The 26,250-nt window shown below is 46.3% G+C and overlaps 1 protein-coding gene across 1 annotated transcript in view; it reads left to right on the forward strand.

The window, feature by feature from the left end:
- The window catches only part of LOC137323068 (T-cell surface protein tactile-like), a 166,899-nt gene that overhangs the window by 114,434 nt on the left and 26,215 nt on the right, over positions 1–26,250 (forward strand). Inside the window, exon 9 of the mRNA XM_067986469.1 lies at positions 6,310–6,448. Within this exon, the coding sequence (XP_067842570.1) occupies positions 6,310–6,448 (139 nt within the window). The remainder of the gene's footprint in view (positions 1–6,309; positions 6,449–26,250) is intronic.

The following is a 26,250-nucleotide window of genomic DNA, read 5'->3' on the forward strand; positions in this document are numbered from 1 at the left end:
GTACCTCTCCCCAATTTAGTGGCTGTCGACAAACTGTGACACAGCTTCCTGTCCAGGGAGAACAGTATCAGCTTTTTCATTTCGTCCTCATTACAATTATTGATACCGCCTATCTGCTCTACATTGGCGAAATGGACGGAAGCATCTCCCCCATGTTTTAACTTCGTTACACCAGTTAGCATTTCTTGTAACTGGAGGGGTGTATATGGAAGTAGATAATCACTCTGCAATGGCGCTGGTCCACCATCCGCCAGTGGTGGACCATACTTTTGCTGTTGCAGGGGGCACATTGGTCTCGGTGGTCCCGGTGCTTTGGGAGTCGACCGACAATTGCTATACTGGGGCCCATCATCCGGTTCTTTTTCCCTCTCATCCCAGTCTTCCCCAAATTCTCCGGCCGCACAAACCATACTTCTGGCTCCGGATAGTGCTAGGGTCAGTTTCCGAATTTTTTCCTTACAGGGCCTGTGATCCACCCTTTCATATCCCTGTCTACGGGCTACCCTATACGCCACCTTAATATCCTCCAACTGCTCCTCTGCCTCTTCGGCTCTTTTTAGGTTCTTTGCACTCTCCTCAATATGAGTCTGGCTCTGCCTCATACACTCCGTAACCTGATATTGCAAGTACTCTTTCGTATTACGTGCCGTTTCTTCCTTCATTTTCTTTTCCTGTCTTTCCTCCCCTAAATCTCTCATCAACCGATCTACCACTACTTCTCTGTCACTTCCTTACTCTCCAGTTCCCTTTTCCCTTCTTCTAACCATCTGACTCTCTTCATGAGAATTTCATTTTGCTTTTGCAGACACCATAGCCAAATTGCCTTTTCCCTCGATTTTCTATGGCTACTACCTATTGTCCACTCTGCCACTTTTTCCTGCGGATTCTCAGAGTGCATCATTTCTTGTGCCCAAGGCTCTGAAATGTTTGCTATTTTACACACATACGAGGACATCCTTTTCTCCATTGAGGGTTTCTTGCATCTGACCTTATTCGTCATTTTGTTCCAGACCTTGTGGTCCCTCCATGGTCGCCAAGATCTGTAAGATGTTCCATTCCCTTCCATTCTTGGACCTTGGAATTACAAGAACAAAATTGCCCGGAACAAACAGGCTTTGGCTCAACCCAAACTTGTTAGATTATTAGACCAACAAAACCCCAGTACAAACCCTTCTACGATTTGATTGAAATTTACAATCACCCATGCGGCTAGTCGTTACTGATGCTGATCATAGGCCTGGAACTGGAAATGACTGGTTTCCATCCTTCTTCCCTTGACTGCAGCCTCCGCAATGCAAACCCCTTAGTGGTTTGCCTGGAACTTACAATCAACCAAGTGGCTGGTCGTTTCCGATGTGGATTGTAGGCCTGGATCTGGAGGTGACTGGACCGTGACAGAGTGGACAATGGGTAGTAGCCATAGAAAATCGAGGGAAAAGGCAATTTGGCTATGGTGTCACCTGACTGCAGCCTCCACATTTTGCTGTTGTACCTTCTTATAGGCATGCAAACCCCCAAGCCTTTTTTTAAATTCATTCATAGGATGTGGGCTTCGCTGGCAAGGCCAACATTTATTGCCCATCACTAACTGCCCTTGAAAAGGTGGTGGTGAGCCGCCTTCTTGAACCGCTGCAGTCCAAGTGGTGAAGGTTCTCCCACAGTGCTGTTAGGAAGGGAGCTCCAGGATTTTGACCCAGCGACGATGAAGGAACGGCGATATATTTCCAAGTCGGGATGGTGTGTGATTCGGAGGGGAACGTGCAGGTGGTGTTGTTCCCATGTGCCTGCCGCCCTTGTCCTTCTAGGTAGTAGAGAATCATAGAATCATAGAAGTTTACAACATGGAAACAGGCCCTTCGGCCCAACATGTCCATGTCGCCCAGTTTATACCACTAAGCTAGTCCCAATTGCCTGCACTTGGCCCATATCCCTCTATACCCATCTTACCCATGTAACTGTCCAAATGCTTTTTAAAAGACAAAATTGTACCCGCCTCTACTACTGCCTCTGGCAGCTCGTTCCAGACACTCACCACCCTTTGAGTGAAAAAATTGCCCCTCTGGACCCTTTTGTATCTCTCCCCTCTCACCTTAAATCTATGTCCCCTTGTTATAGACTCCCCTACCTTTGGGAAAAGATTTTGACTATCTACCTTATCTATGCCCCTCATTATTTTATAGACTTGTATAAGATCACCCCTCAACCTCCTACTCTCCAGGGAAAAAAGTCCCAGTCTATCTAACCTCTCCCTATAAGTCAAACCATCAAGTCCCGGCAGCATCCTAGTAAATCTTTTCTGCACTCTTTCTAGTTTAATAATATCCTTTCTATAATAGGGTGACCAGAACTGTACACAGTATTCCAAGTGTGGCCTAACTAATGTCTTGTACAACTTCAACAAGACATCCCAACTCCTGTATTCAATGTTCTGACCAATGAAACCAAGCAAGCTGAATGCCTTCTTCACCACCCTATCCACCTGTGACTCCACTTTCAAGGAGCTATGAACCTGTACTCCTAGATCTCTTTGTTCTATAACTCTCCCCAACGCCCTACCATTAACGGAGTAGGTCCTGGCCCGATTCGATCTACCAAAATGCATCACCTCACATTTATCTAAATTAAACTCCATCTGCCATTCATCGGCCCACTGGCCCAATTTATCAAGATCCCGTTGCAATCCGAGATAACCTTCTTCACTGTCCACGATGCCACCAATCTTGGTGTCATCTGCAAACTTACTAACCATGCCTCCTAAATTCTCATCCAAATCATTAATATAAATAACAAATAACAGCGGACCCAGCACCGATCCCTGAGGCACACCGCTGGTCACAGGCCTCCAATTTGAAAAACAACCCTCTACACCCACCCTCTGTCTTCTGTCGTCAAGCCAATGTTGTATCCAATTGGCTACCTCACCTTGGATCCCATGAGATTTAATCTTATGTAACAACCTACCATGCGGTACCTTGTCAAAGGCTTTGCTAAAGTCCATGTAGACCACGTCCACTGCACAGCCCTCATCTATCTTCTTGGTTACCCCTTCAAAAAACTCAATCAAATTCGTGAGACATGATTTTCCTCTCACAAAACCATGCTGACTGTTCCTAATCAGTCCCTGCCTCTCCAAATGCCCGTAGATCCTGTCTCTCAGAATACCCTCTAACATCTTACCCACTACAGATGTCAGGCTCACCGGTCTGTAGTTCCCAGGCTTTTCCCTGCCGCCCTTCTTAAACAAAGGCACAACATTTGCTACCCTCCAATCTTCAGGCACCTCACCTGTAGCTGTCGATGATTCAAATATCTCTGCTAAGGGACCCGCAATTTCCTCCCTAACCTCCCATAACGTCCTGGGATACATTTCATCAGGTCCCGGAGATTTATCTACCTTGATGCGCGTTAAGACTTCCAGCACCTCCCTCTCTGTAATATGTACACTCCTCAAGACATCACTATTTATTTCCCCAAGTTCCCTAACATCCATGCCTTTCTCAACCGTAAATACCGATGCGAAATATTCATTTAGGATCTCACCCATCTCTTGTGGTTCCGCACATAGATGATCCTTCAGAGGCCCTACTTTCTCCCTAGTTACTCTTTTGCCCTTTATGTATTTGTAGAAGCTCTTTGGATTCACCTTTGCCTTATCTGCCAAAGCAATCTCATGTCCCCTTTTTGCCCTCCAGATTTCTCTCTTAACTCTACTCCGGCAATCTCTATACTCTTCAAGGGATCCACTTGATCCCAGCTGCCTATGCATGTCATATGCCTCCTTCTTCTTTTTGACTAGTGCCTCAATCTCCCGAGTCATCCAAGGTTCCCTACTTCTACCAGCCTTGCCCTTCACTTTATAAGGAATGTGCTTACCCTGAACCCTGGTTAACACATTTTTGAAGGACTCCCACTTATCAGACGTCCCTTTGCCTGCCAACAGACTCTCCCAATCAACTTCTGAAAGTTCCTGTCTAATACCATCAAAATTGGCCTTTCCCCAATTTAGAATTTTAACTTTTGGGCCAGACCTATCCTTCTCCATAGCTATCTTAAAACTAATGGAATTATGATCACTGGTCCCAAAGTGATCCCTCACTAACACTTCTGTCACCTGCCCTTCCTTATTTCCCAAGAGGAGGTCAAGTTTTGCCCCCTCTCTCGTCGGGCCATCCACATACTGAATGAGAAATTCCTCCTGAATACACTCAACAAATTTCTCTCCATCCAAGCCCCTAATGCTATGGCTGTCCCAGTCAATGTTGGATTTGGGAGGTGCTGTCGAAGGAGCCTTGGCGAGTTGCTGCAGTGCATCTTGTAGATGATACACACTGCAGCCACGGTGTGCCGGTGGTGAAGGGAGTGAATGTTTAGGGTGGTGGATGGGGTACCAATCAAATGGGTTGCTTAGTCCTGGATGGTGTCAAACTCCTTGAGTGTTGTTGGAGTTGCACTCATCCAGGCAAGTGGAGAGTATTCCATCACACTCCTGACTTGTGCCTTGTAGATGGTGGAAAGGCTTTGGGGAGTCAGGGGATGTGTCACTCGCCACAGAATACCCAGCCTCTGACCTGCTATTGTAGCCACAGTATTTATGTGGCTGGTCCAGTTAAGTTTCTGGTCAATGGTGACCCCCAGGATGTTGATGGTGGGGATTTGGCGATGGTAATGCCGTTGAATATCAAGGGGAGGTGGTTAGACTCTCTCTTGTTGTAGATAGTCATTGCCTGGCCCTTGTCTGGCACGAATTTTACTTGCCACTTATCAGCCCAAGTCTGAATGTTGTCCAGGTCTTGCTGCATGCGGGCACGGACTGCTTCATTATCTGAGGGGTTGCAAAGGGAACTGAACACTGTGCAATCATCAGCGAACATCCCCACTTCTGACCATATGATGGAGGGAAGGTCATTGATGAAGCAGCTGAAGATAGTTGGGCCTAGGACACTGCCCTAAGGAACTCCTGCAGCAATGTCCTGGGACTGAGATGATTGGCCTCCAACAACCACTACCATCTTCCTTTATGCTAGGTATGACTCCAGCCACTGGAGAATTTTCTACCTGATTCCCATTGACTTCAATTTTACTAAGGCTCCTTGGTGCCACACTTGGTCAAATACTGCCTTGATGTCAAGGGCAGTCACTCTCACCTCACCTCTGGAATTCAGGTCATTTGTCCATGTTTGGACCAAGGCTGTAATGAGGTCTGGAGCCGAGTGGTCCTGGCGGAACCCAAACTGAGCACGGTGAGCAGGTTATTGGTGAGTTAGTGACGTTTGATAGCACTGTCCATGACACCTTCCATCACTTTGCTGATGATTGAGAGTAGACTGATGGGGCAGTAATTGGCCGGATTGGATTTGTCCTGCTTTTTGTGGACAGGACATACCTGGGCAATTTTCTACTTTGTCGGGTAGATGCCAGTGTTGTAGCTGTACTGGAACAGCTTGGCTAGAGGCACGGCTAATTCTGGAGCACAAGTCTCATCTGTGGTTTCAGCTGTCAATATGTTGGATTGCTTGACATTCATACCTCTTCATCTGGGCATCTCGGTGATTCCCCAATGTAATGGACTCTTGGCTCACAGCATTGTTTAGATGTGAAAGGCCTTCCTTTTTTGTCCGAGACTGAGCATGGCTCAGAGGCTCAGTTTGATTATACATTGTCTCAATGTTAATGTGCCTTCGCCAGGGGATCATTGTTTGATGTAAGTGAGTCTCCGACACTGATCATGGACTGGAGTCTCTTTGACTGGCACCTGGGGTTAACTGTTTCATATCTCGCAGCCTGTTTAATGTCTTGCAGTTTTACAGTGTTTTTACAGTATTTTCCATATTTGTAGTCTTACAGTAACACTCAAGTGAAGTACATGACAGAAAGTGACATATAGATGTGAGTGCTGGGGAAGAACCAATTGGAGATGGGATTGATTTTCTGGTTGGCTTGACTCTCATCTGGCTTCACTGAGCTTCAACACAGATCAGAAGAGCTAAATTTGTAGTCAAAGCCTACGCACTTTTTTAGAATTGATTTGCGTTCCTTGTGGCATAGCAAGCAATTAGGTTGGGATGATCGACAAAAGGAGCTGAGACAGCCCAGGTTGGGAGCAATCAGTATTTTTGCTCAACACTGTGCTTACCCTGCTGGGCACTGATGGTAGTGACAGGCTGATACAAACCTGAGCTTTTCAACGACTTCACAGTGTCCAGTTGTACAGCTGAGTAATTCAACTGTTAGGGAAAGTTTGCAAATATTAAGACTTCATTTTGAATCCTTTTTTTAATACTTATATGTAAATTCTTGCATTTTTTGAAGGTTAATGGGACAGTATCAAATTCCAATCTGCTGACCTTGAAAAATATAACTGAAGAGACAGCTGGAAAGTATATCTGTGATGCTGATGTTCCAGGGACTAATCTACATCGCAGTTCTTATATTACTGTCACTATTAAAGGTAAGGTGTAAGGTGTTAAATTTTCACTAAGATTGAGGAGAAAAATTAAGGGAAATTTCTTTACACAGAGGGTTGTTGGAGCCTCATTACAGTATTCAAACTGGGGTCCTATGAGGTATGTAGGATCCCAACACAACTTTAAGGTACCAATGGACAAGATGTGCTCCATGCATGTTCCGTCCATTGCTACAAGGGGTAGAGCAGCCTAACCACTAGTCCTTAAAGGGACCACTGCAGGCCGCTCAGAAAAATGACCAAGGTAATATTTTTAAAAGATTTTTGTGGGGTCAGGCGGAGCACAAATTCTCCTCCTAGCCCCACAAAAATCCTCCTAGCCACTGCCAACTCCTCCAAGCCGCCCCCCATGATTACCTACCCTTCCCTTTAACCTGTAACTTCCATGGAGAAACTGCCAGATTTCCCAACCCCCCCCCACCCCCACACACACACTCCCAGTCAGCAAGTTATCCGTGAGCGTTGATTCCTTAAAATGGCTCGGGCCTCTCGCCATTGGGCAGGCGGCCGATCGTCCAACCTCTACCCGCCCGATGTCTGCCAATTCTGAAAATCGTCCATGTCATTGGGGAAGCAAAAATAATGAAACAAATAAAACAAATCTATGCTGCAGCTATAATTTCTCCTGAAGGTCATTTTAGCCAAAGGCTTATCATGACTCCCAAAACTCTACTCTATTGATTAGCATGGCTCATATTACAAAACACATGATTATACATTCTCCTGGTGAAAATAAATAGAATATGAATATCTATACGATTTTCTTAAATGGTTTAGGAGCCATGATATGTAATAGATCATCTGTAGTCTGCTGCTGAACTTGTCTAGTTTCTACGAGGCACTGGGGAATCAGCCAGTGATCCTTAGACTCCAAATGAATCCCATCATTACATTGAGTAATAAGTATGGAGCCATACTTCTTATTGGATGCTGTGCCCTTTATTCACCTTTCTTGCCTTTGGAAATAGACTAATCTGAAAATATGGAAATAGAAGTGTCAGTGACAGATCTCAGAGGCCAGGTTGCAATCTGTATATCGAAGGTAAAAGGCAACCATAGAGTAGGAGGGGAAAGAGGAAGAAATTCAGCTGTTTCTGACTTGCACCTCTTGACCCAGAAAAGCTGCCATCAGAATTGGCAATGTAATAAAAGTAAATGAGTTGTTATGCAACAAACAATGCTTCAAAAAGTGCCAAGGGAGAGCTGCGTTTCTTTTTTTTAAAGAAAACAAAGATGATAGAATGTATGTTTGTGCTTAGGAAGAAAAGGCTCAGGATGATCTTACTGAAATATTCAAGATCCTAAAGGGGAAAGAAAAGATAAACATCAATATGTGTAATATAGTCACAGATTCTGAAATAAGAGGTTGTAGCCTTAAACTTAGGAGAGGGTGAGAAGAGAGATTAAACTACTTCACAGAGGATGGTGAAATTATGGGATGGACTGCCAAGGGAGGCAGTGCGGCTCATCACATCAGGAAGGTTAAGAGGCAGTTGGATAAGTACCTGGAGAAAGATGTGATAGGGAGGTGTGGGATATCATGGCATATCCCACACCTTGGAAATATATCGCCGTTCCGTCATCATCGCTGGGTCAAAATCCTGGAACTCCCTACCTAACAGCACCATGGGAGAATCTTCCCCACATGGACTGCAACGGTTCAAGAAGGCGGCTCACCACCACCATCTCAAGGGCAATTAGGGATGGGCAATAAATGCTGGCCTTGCCAGCGATGCCCACATCCCATGAACGAATAAAAAAAAACGTGATATTTCCTCAACACTGGGTTTGGTCAGATGCTCTTTTTGGGTAATGTACCTGTGTTCCTATGTTTGAATTTGGTTTCTTTTGCCTCATATACATTTACAGAAATCTTCACTAAATTTGCATTCTGTACTCCGCAACATCAGGGGCCATTTTAACCTAACCCGCCTGGCAGGAAATGGACGGATCAGATCTGCTGCCCATCTTACACCCCGTCCTGATTTCACTTTCCATTGAAGTCAATTGAGTAAAATTGGGTGAGACTTAAAATGGGTGGTGATACGATCCTGTTCATTTCCTGTTGGGCAGGTTAATATAATTATCCCCATCTACTAGAGTATCTGGGACCAGATGCCCAGAAAAATATAATTATTGCAAGAAATGTTTCCCCACTTGACTGCCTCTCCTATTGCAGCACTGACTGGGCTGTCTCCAGTGTGACTCGCACTCCCAATATGGTCCTGTCCACTGACTCAGATTCTGGGATACTAAATAATAAGAAATATTCCACATTGTAAAGTGTAAATCAATGGATCCCATAGCAAACAGCATAGTTTTTTCTGTGTAAAACTGTTTTATTTAATAAAAGTGGGTGTATAATTGTTGTGATATTGCTGGTCCAATACCTCTCATGGGCCCTATAATATCCCCATCACAGGACCGCCTATGGGGAAGGGAATCCCCACCATTTAAACATGCTGAAAAATTTGATCCATTAACAAAACAGAACTTATTTTATTCTTGCAGATCTCCCATGGCATTGCTCTCAGCGAGTTGGAGGATGCGCTGTTTAATACTACCCACTAAGTATGACAGGGAAAGCATTACAGGAAGTAAGAGCGATCCTTTTAAGAGAACCACCCCTCCTCACCACCCTGCCCCAGTGCTAGACAAGAGCAATGCACCTGAAATGAGTCTGCCCAGGTTGAGCTATGACCGATTTTGAGGCCTCAGCCCATTAACATGGCCCCGAGCCTCTAACACAGGCCTGCCCCTGAGAGGCTGGCAGCCGCAGACCTGGCTGTTGGCCTCAAAATCCCTCTGGCTATTGCTGGAAGGCCCCACTACACAAAGAGCCAGTTGGGAGAGCTTTAACAATTCTTTTACTTCCACTTAATCTCTCCTTCTCTAGCTCGGTATCCATTTTTTTCCTTCAACTTAAGTAAAGCACTTTTGGACATAAAAATGCAAGTTGTTGTTATTATTGTTGTTTCTGTGGTCCTCTTCAGCTTGTTGCCAGGCCCCTCTCAGACCCTCTGGTCTATGGGGGTGGGGATGGGGGGGCTGCAGTGCCTCTTTGGGTGCCCCTATGTCTGGGGAAATAGAGGTGAGAGGCTGGGGGAACACCCCTTCCCACCTCATTAGCATTTTAGTGGCAGCCCTACATCTACTGTAAGAAGGGGCCCAGCTCCAGTAATCCTGGGGCAATGTAAAGGTGTGGCAACCCGGGTAACGGCTCTCCATAGAAATACATAGATGCTACAACATGGAAACAGGCCATTTGGCCCAACCAGTTCTTGTCGGCGTTTACTCTCCACGTGAGCAACTAATTCTAATCACATTCACCCTTCTTATCCCAATATCGCCTCAATCCCTTTTCCTTGGTCCACCTATCCAATCCAATCTTGAATGTTGCTCTCTGCTACTTACCTCTAACGGTGCCAGTTTGATCGATGCCATAGGTGAGCCCTGAATCCATATGGCCTATAGTAAAGGGGGCTGCTAATGAGGACTTCAGAGGTGGCTCGGTGGAATTACTGAAACCCTATTTTAACCCTACCTGCCTGGAGGAAACTGGGAGGGCAGACAGCTGAAAACAAGCAAGTTACTTACCTGCTCGGGACTTGATGCGTTCACACATTGCCAATTTTAATCTACGGGATTCTGCAGGCGGATGAGGTGTCCACCTAAAGCAGACACTCATGAATTTATGAAAATTAAGGTCCTATTATGTCAAAGGGAGAAAGGAATAGAAGGATATGTTGATGGGGCTAGATGAAGGAGGGTGGGAGGAGGCTTGTGTGGACCATAAACACCGACATGGACCTGTTGGGCTGAATAGCCTGTTTCTATGCTGTACAATCTATGTAATTCAACATAATAGGACCCCGATTGCAATTTAACTGAGACAGTTGCTTTGGCTTCCCCGCCAGGCTGTAACAGGCCTGCAACTGGTCTGCAGACCGATGAGACGCTCCAATTTTAAATGTAAAACTTTCCTTTGTGGGACCAGGAGGAGCAGGTGTGCCCCATAATGAAACAAGCGGTTTCCTAGGGCTGCCCAATCTTCCCTCGCCGCCAGCTGCCCTGTGTCCTCTTCCCACTCATTCCAGAGCCATTTAAATGTGATTAGTAATGTCCCCCAGGGATCTGTACTGGGCCTCAGCTTTCATTATATTTATCAATGACTTAGGTGAAGTAAAAGAGAGCCAAATATACAAGTTTGCTGGCGACACCAAGTTAGGTGGCACAGTAAGTCGTGTAGATGGGAGCAGAAAATTGCAAAGGGACATTAATAGATTAAGTGAGTTGGCAAAACTGTGGAGTTAAATGTGGGGAAGTACGAGGACCTAAGAAAGATAGATCAGATTATTTTCTAAATGGTGAGAAGCTAGGAACTGTGGAGGAGCAGAGAGATTGAGGGGTCCAAGTACAGAAATCACTAAAAACTAGAGGACAGGGAGAAAAAATAATTTAAAAGGCTGATTCTTATCTCCAAGGGGCTGGAATACAAAAGCATGGAAGTTATGCTACAGTTGTATAAAGCTCTAGTTAGACTGCATCTGGAGTATTGCATTCAGTTCTGGGCACTGCACCTCAGGAGGGATGACACAGGGGGTTAGTGGGTTAAATTATGAGGACAGGTTGCATAGACTAGGCTTGTATTCACTGCAGTACACAAGATTATGGGGTAATTTAATTGAAGTGTTTAAGATGATTAAAAGAGTTGATAGGGTCGACAAAGAGAAACTATGAGGTTCACATTGAAGTCAATGGGAATCATGGGGAAAACTCACCAGTGGCTGGAGTCATACCTAGCACAAAGGAAGATGGTAGTGGTTGTTGGAGGCCAATCATCTCAGCCCCAGGACATTGCTGCAGGAGTTCCTCAGGGCAGTGTCCTAGGCCCAACCATCTTCAGCTGCTTCATCAATGACTTTCCCTCCATCATAAGGTCAGAAATGGGGATGTTCACTGACGATTGCACAGTGTTCAGTTCCATTCGCAACCCCTCAGATAATGAAGCATTTCGTGCCCGCATGCAGCAAGACCTGGACAACATCCAGGCTTGGGCTGATAAGTGGCAAGTAACATTTGCGCCAGACAAGTGCCAGGCAATGACCATCTCCAACAAGAGAGTCAAAACAACTCCCCTTGACATTCAACGGCATTATCATCGCCGAATCCCCCACCATCAACATCCTGGAGGTCACCATTGACCAGAAACTTAACTGGACCAGCCACATAACTACTGTGGCTACAAGAGCAGGTCAGAGGCTGGGTATTCTGCGGCGAGTGACTCACCTCCTGACTCCCCAAAGCCTTTCCACCACCTTCAAGGCACAAGTCAGGAGTGTGATGGAATACTCTCCACTTGCCTGGATGAGTGCAGCTCCAACAACACTCAAGAAGCTCGACACCATCCAAGACAAATCAACCCGCTTGATTGGCACCCCATCCACCACCCTAAACATTCACTCTCTTCACCACTGGCGCACAGTGGCTGCAGTGTGTACCATCCACAGGATGCACTGCAGCAACTCACCAAGGCTTCTTCGACTGCACCTCCCAAATCCGTGATCTCTATCATCTAGAAGGACAAGGGCAGCAGGCACATGGGAACAACACCACCCGCACGTTCCCCTCCAAGTCACACACCATCCTGACTTGGAAATATATCGCCGTTCCTTCATCGTCACTGGGTCAATATCCTGGAACTCCCTACCTAACAGCACTGTGAGAGAACCTTCACCACACGGACTGCAGTGGTTCAAGAAGACGGCTCACCACCACCTTCTCAAGGGCAATTAGGGATGGGCAATTAATGATGGCCTTCCTAGCGATGCCCATATCCCATGAACGAATAAAATAGAAACTATCTGGTGGTGGAGCCCAGTATATGGGGCATAACCTTAAAAATCAGAGCTAGGCTCTGGAAATCTGGAACTCTCGCCCCCAAAAAGCTGTTGAGGATAGGTCAATTGAAAATTTCAAAACTGAGATTGATAAATTTTTATTAGTCATGGGGATTAAGGGTTACGGAACCAAAGCGGGTAAATGGAGTTAAGATCCAGATCAGCAATGATCTAATTAAATGGGTGAGCAGCCTCGAGGGGCTGAATGGCCTACTTCTGTTCGTATTCCTATGTTCTTATGAGATCTGGGAGTTAAAATACCCCAGCCTGAAACCCCAGCATTTCTCCATGGTTTGTGCTTCCATAGTGACCTAATGGTTATACAAGCATTCAGTTAGTGATGGGTGTTTCTGAGCCTCATAGGGAGCGATTTTAACGGTGAGCAGGATCGGTGCAGGCCGGAGGCCGAGGAGAACAGGATACCACCTGGTCCTCTGCAGTGTCAGGTCCAGGAGATTTTAACAAGCATGCCTCATCTGCATGCTTGCTGTCGATCTACTGCCTGAACCTGGCGGGAAGCACTGGCTGGTCGGTGGGTGGGAATGGGAATTTGGCAGCAGGAAGCTGCCACCGGGGACCCAAAGGAACGGTCCTCGGCATTAAGGTATTTGATTGGGATGAGGGAGGTTGCATAGTTGGAGCGGGAAGGAAGCCCGGGGGAAGGGAGGCCAAAAGTTTCCTTGTGTGGCCCAGAGCAGCACTCCTGCTCCTCCTGGCCCACAAGGAAATGGAAAAAAAGTTAAAAGAAACTCACCTTTCTGGACCTCTTCTGGCCCTGGCTGCTCTTCCTGTTAGTTCTAGGGTTAAGATTGCAGTCAGGCCCTGTTATTTACCAGGACCCATAGGAAGGCAGCGGATCAGAGGGGGCAAGTTGCAAAGGGCATTTTAACTGCTCGCCTGCCCAGCTTCCGTTGCACGGAGTGGGGTTTAAAACTCCTGTAGTGTTGAGTAGTGGGTATGTGACCAGTGCCCTGAGAGTCATGTTGGGCTATGTATCCGAGTCCCTGGTAATCCAGTGCCCTGAGAGTCGTGTTGGGCTATGTGTGCGAGTCCTTGGTAATCCAGTGCCCCGAGAGTCGTGTTGGGCTATGTGTGCGAGTCCTTGGTAATCCAGTGCCCTGAGAGTCATGTTGGGCTATGTGTGCGTGTCCCTGGTAATCCAGTGCCCCGAGAGTCGTGTTGGGCTATGTGTGCGAGTCCTTGGTAATCCAGTGCCCTGAGAGTCATGTTGGGCTATGTGTGCGAGTCCTTGGTAATCCAGTGCCCCGAGAGTCGTGTTGGGCTATGTGTGCGAGTCCTTGGTAATCCAGTGCCCTGAGAGTCATGTTGGGCTATGTATGCGAGTCCCTGGTAATCCAGTGCCCTGAGAGTCGTGTTGGGCTATGTATGCGAGTCCCTGGTAATCCAGTGCCCTGAGAGTCGTGTTGGGCTATGTATGCGAGTCCCTGGTAATCCAGCGCAGGCCTTCTCCTTCAAGCATTGTGCACAATTTTGAGTGTTCCTAAACTCATTTCTGCCTGAATCTGACGACCTGTCCCTCAGTGGTTGCTGTCCCATTTCTGCTTGCTGAGAAATTCTTTAGAATCATAGAATCATAGAATCATAGAAGTTACAACATGGAAACAGGCCCTTCGGCCCAACATGTCCATGTCGCCCAGTTTATACCACTAAGCTAGTCCCAATTGCCTGCACTTGGCCCATATCCCTCTATACCCATCTTACCCATGTAACTGTCCAAATGCTTTTTAAAAGACAAAATTGTACCCGCCTCTACTACTGCCTCTGGCAGCTCGTTCCAGACACTCACCACCCTTTGAGTGAAAAAATTGCCCCTCTGGACCCTTTTGTATCTCTCCCCTCTCACCTTAAATCTATGCCCCCTCGTTATAGACTCCCCTACCTTTGGGAAAAGATTTTGACTATCGACCTTATCTATGCCCCTCATTATTTTATACACTTCTATAAGATCACCCCTTAACCTCCTACTCTCCAGGGAAAAAAGTCCCAGTCTGTCTAACCTCTCCCTATAAGTCAAACCATCAAGTCCCGGTAGCATCCTAGTAAATCATTTCTGCACTCTTTCTAGTTTAATAATATCCTTTCTATAATAGGGTGACCAGAACTGTACACAGTATTCCAAGTGTGGCCTCACCAATGCCCTGTACAACTTCAACAAGACATCCCAACTCCTGCATTCAATGTTCTGACCAATGAAACCAAGCATGCCGAATGCCTTCTTCACCACCCTATCCACCTGTGACTCCACTTTCAAGGAGCTATGAACCTGTACTCCTAGATCTCTTTGTTCTATAACTCTCCCCAACGCCCTACCATTAACGAAGTAGGTCCTGGCCCGATTCGATCTACCAAAATGCATCACCTCACATTTATCTAAATTAAACTCCATCTGCCATTCATCGGCCCACTGGCCCAATTTATCAAGATCCCGTTGCAATCCTAGATAACCTTCTTCACTGTCCACAATGCCAATTTTGTATCCAATTGGCTACCTCACCTTGAATCCCATGAGATTTAACCTTATGTAACAACCTACCATGCGGTACCTTGTCAAATGCTTTGCTGAAGTCCATGTAGACCACGTCCACTGCACAGCCCTCATCTATCTTCTTGGTTACCCCTTCAAAAAACTCAATCAAATTCGTGAGACATGATTTTCCTCTCACAAAACCATGCTGACTGTTCCTAATTAGTCCCTGCCTCTCCAAATGCCTGTAGATCCTGTCCCTCAGAATACCCTCTAACAACTTGCCCACTACAGATGTCAGGCTCACCGGTCTGTAGTTCCCAGGCTTTTCCCTGCCGCCCTTCTTAAACAAAGGCACAACATTTGCTACCCTCCAATCTTCAGGCACCTCACCTGTAGCGGTGGATGATTTAAATCAAATTAATCGTTAAATGATGCTCTTATGTGCTTCTCTTTGGGTCTGTTTGTCTGTTTTATCACAGGTCACTTGGAGATCAGATTGTACTGGATAACATTTTCAGACTTGAGGCTTTTTCCCAGAATTCATTTCACACATACACATTATAATCACCTTCATAAGAACATAAGGTCAATCAAGGTTAAGGGAAAGTCGTCCAAGCCCAGTAGAGCTCCTCTCTCTGATATTAAATCTCAATCAGCCTAGCATTCAACTGCATTTTAAACACCACAAATATATTGAACTCTACTGCACTGATTTACAGATCATTCCTGACATTTAGCACTGTTTGAGTAAAAAGTGCTTTTCTAAAATCTATTTTAAATTTACTTTGTACTCATTTAAATTAATGTCCTTTAGCCCTCCTGGCCTGATTTACTTTCACATATTCTGGCTTCACCTTGAACCCACCTTATATGAAAATAAACCAGGCCAGGAGAGCTAATACTTATAAACATTAGTGAAGTCACCATTAATCTTTTTCTCTCCAGATTGTGGACCTTAAGCTTCTCTAAACTTTCCTCACAGGCTCACATAGGCTCACCCCTTTACCTTTGGGATCATTCTCGTTACTCTTCTCTGCACCCTCTCCAATGCACAAATGTCTCTTTTGACACAGATAATTTTCTGCTATGTGCTCCAAGCTCTGAGCATTGTACAGCAGTTGTACATATCAGACTATCGAATGCAGAACATAGTTACACAGCCTGACTAAAAATTGAATTTTTTTTTATTCGTTCATGAATGTGGGCGTCACTGGCAAGGCAGGCATTTATTGCCCATTCATAATTGCCCTTGAGAAGGTGGTGGTGAGCCGCCTTCTTGAACCGCTGCAGTCCAAGTGGTGAAGGTTCTCCCACAGTGCTGTTAGGAAGGGAGTTCCAGGATTTTGACCCAGCGATGATGAAGGAATGGCGATATATTTCCAAGTCGGGATGGTGTGTGACTTGCAGGGGAACGTGCAGGTGGTGTTGTTCCCATGTACCTGCTGCTCTTGTCCTTCTAGGTGGTAGAGGTCGGGGGTTTGGGAGGTGCTGTCGAAGAAGCCTTGGCGAGTTGCTGCAGTGCATCCTGTGGATGGTACACACTGCAGCCACTGTGCGCCGGTGAAGGGAGTGAATGTTTAGGGTGGTGGATGGGGTGCCAATCAAGCGGGCTGCTTTGTCCTGGATGGTGTCGAGCTTCTTGAGTGTTGTTGGAGCTGCACTCATCCAGGCAAGTGGAGAGTATTCCATCACACTCCTGACTTGTGCCTTGTAGATGGTGGAAAGGCTTTGGGGAGTCAGGAGGTGAGTCACTCGCCACAGAATACCCAGCCACTGACCTACTCTTGTAGCCACAGTATTTGTATGGCTGGTCCAGTTAAGTTTCTGGTCAATGGTGACACCCAGGATGTTGATGGTGGGGGATTCGGCGATGATAATGCCGTTGAATGTCAAAGGGAGGTTGTTAGACTCTCTCTTGTTCGAGATGGTCATTGCCTGGCACTTGTCTGGCGCGAATGTTACTTGCCACTTATCAGCCCAAGCCTGGATGTTGTCCAGGTCTTGCTGCATGCGGGCTCGGACTGCTTTATTATCTGAGGGGGTGCGAATGGAATTGAACACTGTGCAGTCATCAGCGAACATCCCCATTTCTGACCTTATGATGGAGGGAAGGTCATTGATGAAGCAGCTGAAGATGGTTGGGCCTAGGACACTGCCCTAAGGAACTCCTGCAGCAATGTCCTGGGGCTGAGATGATTGGCCTCCAACAACCACTACCATCTTCCTTTGTGCTAGGTATGACTCCAGCCACTGGAGAATTTTCCCCCTGATTCCCATTGACTTCAATTTTACGAGGGCTCCTTGGTGCCACACTTGGTCAACTGCTGCCTTGATGTCAAGGGCAGTCACTCTCACCTCACCTCTGGAATTCAGCTCTTTTGTCCATGTTTGGACCAAGGCTGTAATGAGGTCTGGAGCCGAGTGGTCCTGGCGGAACCCAAACTGAGCATCGGTGAGCAGGTTATTGGTGAGTAAGTGCCGCTTGATAGCACTGTCGACGACACCTTCCATCACTTTGCTGATGATTGAGAGTAGACTGATGGGGCGGTAATTGGCCAGATTGGATTTGTCCTGCCTTTTGTGGACAGGACATACCTGGGCAATTTTCCACATTGTCGGGTAGATGCTAGTGTTGTAGCTGTACTGGAACAGCTTGGCTAGAGGCGCAGCTAGTTCTGGAGTACAAGTCTTCAGCACTACAGCCGGGATGTTGTTGGGGCCCATAGCCTTTGCTGTATCCAGTGCACTCAGCCGTTTCTTGATATCACGTGGAGTGAATCAAATTGTCTGAAGACTGGCTTCTGTGATGGTGGGGATATCGGGAGGAGGCTGAGATGGATCATCCACTCGGCACTTCTGTCTGAAGATGGTAGCAAACATTTCAGCCTTGTCTTTTGCACTCACGTGCTGGACTCCGCCATTGTTGAGGATGGGGATGTTTATAGAGCCTCCTCCTCACGTTAGTTGTTTAATTGTCCACCACCATTCACGACTGGATGTGGCAGGACTGCAGAGCTTTGATGAAGAAGTGACTGCATAATGGACAATTTAACCTTTGCACATGATATTCCAATATGTGCTCCCAGCGTGTGACACTCTGCACTGAGATCTCAAAAGCAACCAATGTATTATGAAGTCTCAGCATCAGCTCTGTGGACTTGTGCTCCATTGGTCTAACCAGCTATCTAGACATCTCTAGATAGAAATTCATCTTGGGCAGGACTGCAAAACAGGTAGTGTTGCATCGGCCTTCTGTGATACGCCCGCCTGATATTCGGTTCCCGGGCAGAGGCATGGACCCCCGAAGAAAAGATTGTTACAGATTAAGGCCCATGCTCAGTGCAACATGAATGGGGATGGGGGGGTGCCTAGGCATAACTCATAACTACCCCTCCACGGTCGGGCGAAGGACAAAGTTTACAGGTTTATGGGGCAGACCAAAGATGCATTTGCAATGGTGTTTGCTCCTTCCTGCTCCCCTCTAATGAAGTGTCCTCCTACGAACTGCAAACTCCAGTGGGGTCAACACTGGAGGGCGCCAGTAGGCACAATCATGGCATAACTGTCCCACTGTGCTTTGTCCATTGTTTCCTACTTTTCCCCTTCCAAGTGTCTCTTAGTTTAAATTAGTTCTAAAATATCACCAGGCAAAAGATCCGGGGGGAGGGGGGGCCTCCCAATCGTTCACTGGAACTTGAGCAGAAGACTGCCGCAAACCCTGGAGAAATGGTGTAAACGGCCATTGCAGCGGGACACTGGAGCAACTGTTGTGGAAACTCTACCTCCACATTCAAAATGGAAGTTGTACACTCATTTAAAAACAAGCATGTGACGGCTAATATTCCAACTTCATTCAGCTGGCAGAGAGCCTCAACCACCAGAAATTCTGTTGTACAATTTTACTGCCATTATAGTTAATGGTCAGAAAATCGCTGGCAGTTCGTGCTTGAATTTACAATATGTGCCTCCAACAGATGAGGCTCCCCACCAGCAGTACGAGGTCAGAAAATCCCCACTGTTGGCTTACGAGACAAGAGTGGAGAGATCCCTATGATGACACAATGGCGGTGGACACCTGGTGGAGTGAAACTTCCACCTGCCCCTTGGTTGCACTCCTGACCCAGGCCCATTTCCTGGGGTCAAGGATTTTAAGCTATTCTGGCGGGGACCCGGGGCCCTCCAGAGCACCTATGAGGCAAGTGGAGGGAATTAGTTGTGGTGCCTTGTAATAGCTTGAGTTGGCCGAAGTTTTTTAAAACGTTGAAGAACGTTTAAATTTGGCAGTTTCCCAAATGCACTTGATCCCACTGCGATCAATTGCATTTGGGAAGCTGACTATTTAAAATTGAAATCTCTTCCCCTGTGGCCCATAGAAACACAGAATGCCAGGAATGCACCAGCAACCTTTACACCCAGCATTGTTAGGGCACATTTTCCTCCTCTACCTGTCCAGCTTATGACTGGTGTAATCAGATTGGAAATTCAGGGCTGAGACATCTGATGAAACCTGGTGATGAGAACAATACAGCTTTAATATGCAAATATTTTGATTGCAGTGTTATTAAAGTGAACATACGACCAGAGACTGGCCTAGAAATTGGTCCACATAGCACCTGAAAAACTGCCTCGTACGTTCCCAAAAACATGCGCACACTTCCGACCAGAAGTACTCTGCCCACTATATCGGGTAAGGACGAACAAGAAGCGTCCTTTACCCATGCCTGAAGCCGGGTGTTAGGCCCTTTGCATATGAAAATAAGGGACCTAATGCCTGTTTGAGGTTCCCACTGCAAGATTGGTCTGCCCTGCGGCAGCCAGTGCCATCGCTGACTGTACTTAGGGAAACCAACCCTACAGAATGCCTGCAACTAGAAAGGTAATTTACTTACCTCTGAATGTGGAGCTGGGAGGAGCAAGAGTGCCCCTCCTGACCCCACGTTAAAACATTGTGATCGCCACCCATCCTGCCCATCCAGGCCATCCTGCCCCGAGACCCCCATCCTCCAGACCTCCAGGCTCCCAAACCCTGAAATCGCCGACTTCCAGGCCCCAATTCTGCGGACTGCTGCCAGCTGCGGGCTGCCTCTACTATCCACCCAGGATATGAATTGCCTCTGGACACCAATCGCTTCCCTCACGAACCCACTCCAAGGTGCACAATTTCCTCGAGACCCACGATTCCCCACCGAGACCCATGTTCCTCCTGAGATGTGCGATCCCACCCACCCAAGGCCCGCGATCCTCCCCGAGGTCTGAGAGCACCCCCCCCCCCCCCCAGCAGGCCACCAATTACCTGTAGGCCACTGCGGCTTGATATTCCTCCACTCACCTTCTTGGGCTCCTCCTGCAGCGCCATTCCTATTCCAATGAGGTCCAAGGCCGTGGCTCCTTGAACCTCTTCATTTATGCGCAGGGTAAAAATGGGCGCTCCCAAATTTCTAGGCCATTCGCTTGGATGTGATCAGAATGTATCACTGCCCAAAGCACAGAGAGCGCTCATCACATACCACAGGCATTCATTGTGATGGCTTTGTGTTTTTAGGTTGTGAAGAATACTGTTGGAATTGTTCAAGTCGATCTCGCAGACTGATGTTCATAACAGAATTGTTTACATAGAGTTTTATATGAGTATAAAAAAAGGACATGTTGTGTAGTGACAATTCAGTTTTGTCTGGCTGGGAGGCTCAGGGATGGAATGCAGGGATGGGTGTGTGTCTGCATTAATTCTGCAAAAACTATTCTGTGATCAAAACAACAATAACTTTAACATAGTAAAATGTCCCAAGATGCTTCACAGGAGCATTATCAAATAAAATTTGACACCGATTTGGATGAGCTCAAGTTCACTGGATGAACAAGACTGCTGGTTGCTTTTTGAAAATGATTGCATTCTGGGAACTACAAAGGCTGCTGCTAGAGGATCTCCTCTGACTGATTTGTCTGTTTAACCTATTGTGAAATGATTTCAGATTGCTTTATTGGAATATTTCACATATACTGCCTGTTACATTTTGGGTTTTTACTCAGATATTTTCCTTATACTCAGCAAGCCTTGCTCCTATACCCTTACTACTATGACTTCCTTGCTCAGGATTCCCTATACTACAAATATGTAGTACTGTAGTGTGTACTGTAGTGTACTGTAGTGTGTACTGTAGTGTACTGTAGTGTGCCCAGGGATTGAACAGCTTCTTGAATATGTCATAAGCCCTCTCGTGATCTCTTTGAAAATGATAGGATAAAAATGGTACCAGGATGTGGCCCAGGCTATAAACAATGGATCAAGTTTCTTTAAAAAAAGCAGATAAGAAGTGGCAAAAACAGTATAACAGATTAGTGGTTTACAGAACATGTTTGTTCATCCTCAAACACAGAAAATAATCAAAAACAGATCTGACCTTTTGCGAATATTCTTAATAATACTTGGCCTGAGATGGTATTCTTCAACAATCTAATATCATAGTACATACAGCACAGGAGGAGGCTATTTGGCCCATCGTGCCTGTGCCGGCTCTTTGAAAGAGCTAACCAATTAGTCCTCTTCCCCTGCTCTTTCCCCAGAGCCCTATAATTTTTTTCCCTTCAAGTTTTTATCTAATTCACTTTTGAAAGTTACTATTGAATCTGCTTCCACCACCCTTTCAGCCAGTGCATTCCAGATCATTACAACTCGCTGCGTAAAAAAATGTTTCCTCATGTTGCCTCTGGTTCTTTTGCCGATCACTTTAAATCTGTGTCCACTGGTTACCGACCCTTCTGCCACTGGAAACATTTCCTCCTTATTTACTGTATCAAAACCATTCATGATTTTGAACACCTCTAACAAATCTCCCCTTAACCTTCTCTGTTCTAAGGAGAATCTCTCGACATAACTGAAGTCCCTCATCCCTGGAACCATTCTAGTAAATCTCTTCTGCACCCTCTCTAAGGCCTTGACATCCTTCCTAAAGTGTGGTGCCTAGAATTGGCCACAATATTACAACTGAGGCCTACCCAGTGTATTAAAAAGGTTGAGCATGACTTTCTTGCTTTTGTACTCTATGCCTCAATTAATAGAGCTCAGGATTCCAATGCTTTTTTAACAGCCTCCTCAACTTGTCCTACCACCTTCAAAGATTTGAGTATGTGTACTCCCAGGGCTCTCTCTTCCTGTACCATTTAGTTTATATTGCCTCTCCTCATTCTTCATACCAAAATGAATCACTTCACACTTCTCTGCATTAAATTTCATCTACTATGTGTCTGCCCATTTCACCAGTCTATCTATGTCCTCCTGAAATCTGTTACTATCCTCCACATTGTTTACTACATTTCCGAGTTTCGTGTTATCTGCAAACTTAGAAATTATACCCTCTATAACCAAGTCCAGGTCATTAATATATAATCAAAAAGAGCAGTGGTTCTAACACTGAACCCTGGGGAACACCACTGTATACATCCCTTCATTCTGAAATACAACCATTCACCACCACTCTCTGCTTTCTGTCCCTTAACCAATTTTGTGTCCACGCTGCCACTGTCTCTTTAATCCCTCGGGCTTTAATTTTGCTAATAAGTCTATTACGTGGTGCTTTATCAAATGCCTTTTGAAAGTCATCAATCGCACTACCTTCATCAAAAGTTTCCGTTACTTCATCAAAGAACTCAATCAAGTTAGTCAAACATGATTTTACTTTAACAAATCCATGTTGACTTTCGGTTTTTAGTCCATACTTCTCCTAGCGCCAATTAATTTTGCCCCAGATTATTTCCCCACCACCGACGATAGGCTGACTGGCCTGTAATTGTCGGGTTTATCCCTCTTCTCTTTTTTGAACAAGGGTGTAACGTTTGCAATCGTCTAGTCCTCTGGCACCGTCCCATACCTAAGGAGAACTGGAAGATTCTGGCCAGAACATTTTGCAATTTCCACCCTTACTTCCCTCAGTAACCTCAGATGCATCCCATCTGGACCGTGTAACTTTTCTACTTTGAGTGTTGCCAATCTTCCAAGTGCCTCCTCTTTATCTATTTTTATCCTATCCAATGTCTCTACTACCTCCTCCTTTACTGCTACAATGGCAGTAACCTCTTCTCTAGTGAAGACAGATGCAAAGAATCTATTTAGTACCTCAGCCATCCCCTCTGCCTCCATAAGAAGATTTCATTTTTGTCCCTAATTGGTCCCACCCTTCCTTTTGCTATTTATATGTTTATGAAAGACTTCTGTGTTTCCTTTTATGTTAGCTGCTAATCTATTCTCCTACTCTCTCTTTGCCCCTCTTATTCCCTGTTTTAGATCTCCTCTGTACTTTCTGTATTCAGCCTGGTTCTCTGCTGTATTATGATCCTTACATTTGTCATAAGCCTCCTGTTTCTATTTCATTTTAGTCGCTATATCTTTGCTCATCTAGGGAGCTCTAGCTTTGGATGCCCTTCCTTCCCCCCCCCCTCCCCCATAGGAATGTGTCTACTCTGTACTTGAACCAACTACTCCTTGAAGGTCTCCCATTGTTCAATTATTGTTTTGCCTACCAATCTTTGATTCCAATCCACCTGGGCAAGATCTCTTTTTAACTCACTGATATTATCCCTCCTCCGGTTAAGTATTTTCACATTTGATTGTTCCTTGTCCTTTTCCATAACTATTCTAAACCTAATGATATTATGATCACTGTTTCCCAAATGCTCCCCCACCGAAACATGCTCCACCTGCCTCACTTCATTCCCCAGAACCAGATCCAGTACCATTTCCTTCCTTGTTGGGGTGGAAACACATTGTTCCAGAAAGTTCTCTTGTACACATTTCAGGAATTCCTCCCCCTCTTTGCCCTTTACACTGTTACTGTCCCAGTCTATATTGGGATAATTGTAGTCCCCCATTATCACTACTCTATAGTTCTTGCATCTTTCTGTAATTTGCCTGAAAATTTGCTCCTCTATCTCCTTTCCATTATTTGGTGGCCAATAACTCCTCTATTGTTCCTTAATTCTAACCTAACAGATTGTGTCTTTGACCTGTCAAGTGCATCATCCCTTTCTAGCGCTGTAATAGTTTCTTTGATCAATACTGCCACTACCCCTCTCCCTCCTTTCTTTCCTTCCCTATCTTTCCTGAAAACTTGCTAGCCAAGAATATTAAGTACCCAATCATCCCCTTCCTTGAACCAGGTCTCGGTTATTGCCATTATATCATTGTCCCATTTGGCGGCTTGAGCCTGCAGCTCACCAACCTTTTTTACCACACTATGTGCATTTACGCACATGCACTCTAAAATCATCTTAAACTCCTGTCTGATCCCTCCTATTTCTGAACTATTCTTTACTCTAGTGCTATTTGTCCCTCCATGCACCATGTTTTTCCTCTCTAATGTTTCATCCTGAGCCCATCCCTCTGCCCAATTAGTTTAAACCCTCCCCCACTAGTTAACCTCCCCGTGAGGTCATTGGTCCCAGCTCTGTTGAGGTACAACCCGTCCATCTTGAACAGATCCCTTTTGCCCCAGAACTGGTCCAGTATCCCAGGAATCTGAAGCCCTCCCTCCTGCACCATTGCCATGCATTTACCTGTCTTACCCTACTATTCCTAATCTTACCAGCACGTGGCACCGAGAGCAATCCAATGATTACTATCTTTGAGGACTGCTTTTTAACTTCTTCCCTAGTACCTGAAACTCTGACTGCAGGACCTCGACCCTTTTCCTTCTTATGTCATTGGTTCCCACATGGACCACAACTTCTGGCTGTTTCCCTTCCCCCCTCAAAATGTTCTGCATCCTCTCAGTGATGTCCTTTACCCTGGCACCAGGTAGACAACACATCATGCGGCCTGTCTATCCCCCTGACTATCAGATCCTCTATAACAACTGCATGTTTTTGCCCCCCTGTGCAGCTGAATCTCCCATGATGCCGTGGATTTGCTCCTGACTGCATTCCCCTGCGGTGTCATCACCCTCACTGGTATTCAACACCGAATACCGGTTTGTGAGTGCTGCACTCCCAGGGGACCCCTGCACTGCCTGCCTGCTCCTCCTAGTCTGTCTGGTGGTCACTCACTCCCTGTCCAGCTGAACTCTCTGTAGCTGCGGGGTGACCACCTCCTGAAACATGCTATCCACGAAACTCTCAGCTTCCCGTATGTACTGTAATGACGCCAGCCGACCCTCAAGCTCAGAAACTCAGAAGCTCGAGCAGTTGGCGGCACTTCCTGTACATATGATTCTATGATTCTATGTCATTTTCCAAGACACACAAAGTGCTCTGGAGTTTTCACATTCCACATGTGCATGTGACCGGCCCCAGCTGTGCTGCCATGTTAGCTACAGTTATTTAAACTGTTTGTTTAGCTTTAAGGCAATTTACTGTTTAAATAACACTAAAACACTAACCACTAAAAAACACTGAACAACCACAAAAGACACTAAACACTAAGAATAATAAGCACTAAATAATGAACTAAATACTTACTGACTTACCCTCAGTGCTCCTCCCTGTTTTGTGATGTCATTTTTGACTTTTTCTTGATTTTTTGTTGCCTTGCATGGCTCCCTTTATGCCCTGCTCAGTCTTACTCCGAGGGCTCGATCTTCACACCCGTGATCGGGTGAGTTCGTGGCAGGGGGGCTGCGAAAATCGGGGATTCCCGGGGCAGGGCGGGAGCACGGCTCGAACGCGCCCTCTTCCGGGTTCCCCAGTGACGCGCTGACATGCGGCACAGCCCCTGCATGTGGGACTCCCGCCGGCAATTAAAGCCAGCGGGTTGCTGCTTAAAGTACTTGAACAGGGACTTCAGGTCGTTTACAGACCTGATTGACCTGATATTTCAGCAGGGATCGGATTTTGCAACTGACTGAGAGTGTTTCCCGTACTGGGGGAAACATTCCCAGTTGAAATGGACGTGTTGCAGCTATCAGCCTGTGGCAGCTGCAAAGGTCCATTTGACAGGTGGCGGGGGGGAGACCCTCACTCATTGCAGGAGGCCACTCTGTCACTTGGGACAAAGTTTGGCCTCCACCACCCTCCTCCTAACAACAAAATTCACCAACTTGCACACTTATCCCGGGGTCCAGACACATGTACCTACCTTGCGGACCCCCTCAGATGTACATCTTCCGGAGGGTGAACATCATCACCAGCCTCGCCGGCCACACCGTCCACCTCTGACACGTGGAGCTCCACAGCACAGTGTTGTGACACATCCACCTGCACAGCAGGAGGGAGGGCAACTGCAGAGAGAGATGCGTCGCAGAGGGCACTACCCTCGTCACAGGGTCTACAAACCAAGGCTCAGCTTCCTGGACCTCTCTGAGCAGCAGTGCACACGGAGGCTCAGAGTCACTCGACATGTAGTCGTGGACATCTGCAGCCTTCTTCATGCTGAGCTGCTCCCGGCTGGCCCAAGCACCATCTTCTTACCCGTT

This window comes from Heptranchias perlo, chromosome 6 (assembly GCF_035084215.1).
Source record: "Heptranchias perlo isolate sHepPer1 chromosome 6, sHepPer1.hap1, whole genome shotgun sequence".
In the NCBI taxonomy this organism is placed as follows: Eukaryota; Metazoa; Chordata; class Chondrichthyes; order Hexanchiformes; family Hexanchidae; genus Heptranchias; species Heptranchias perlo.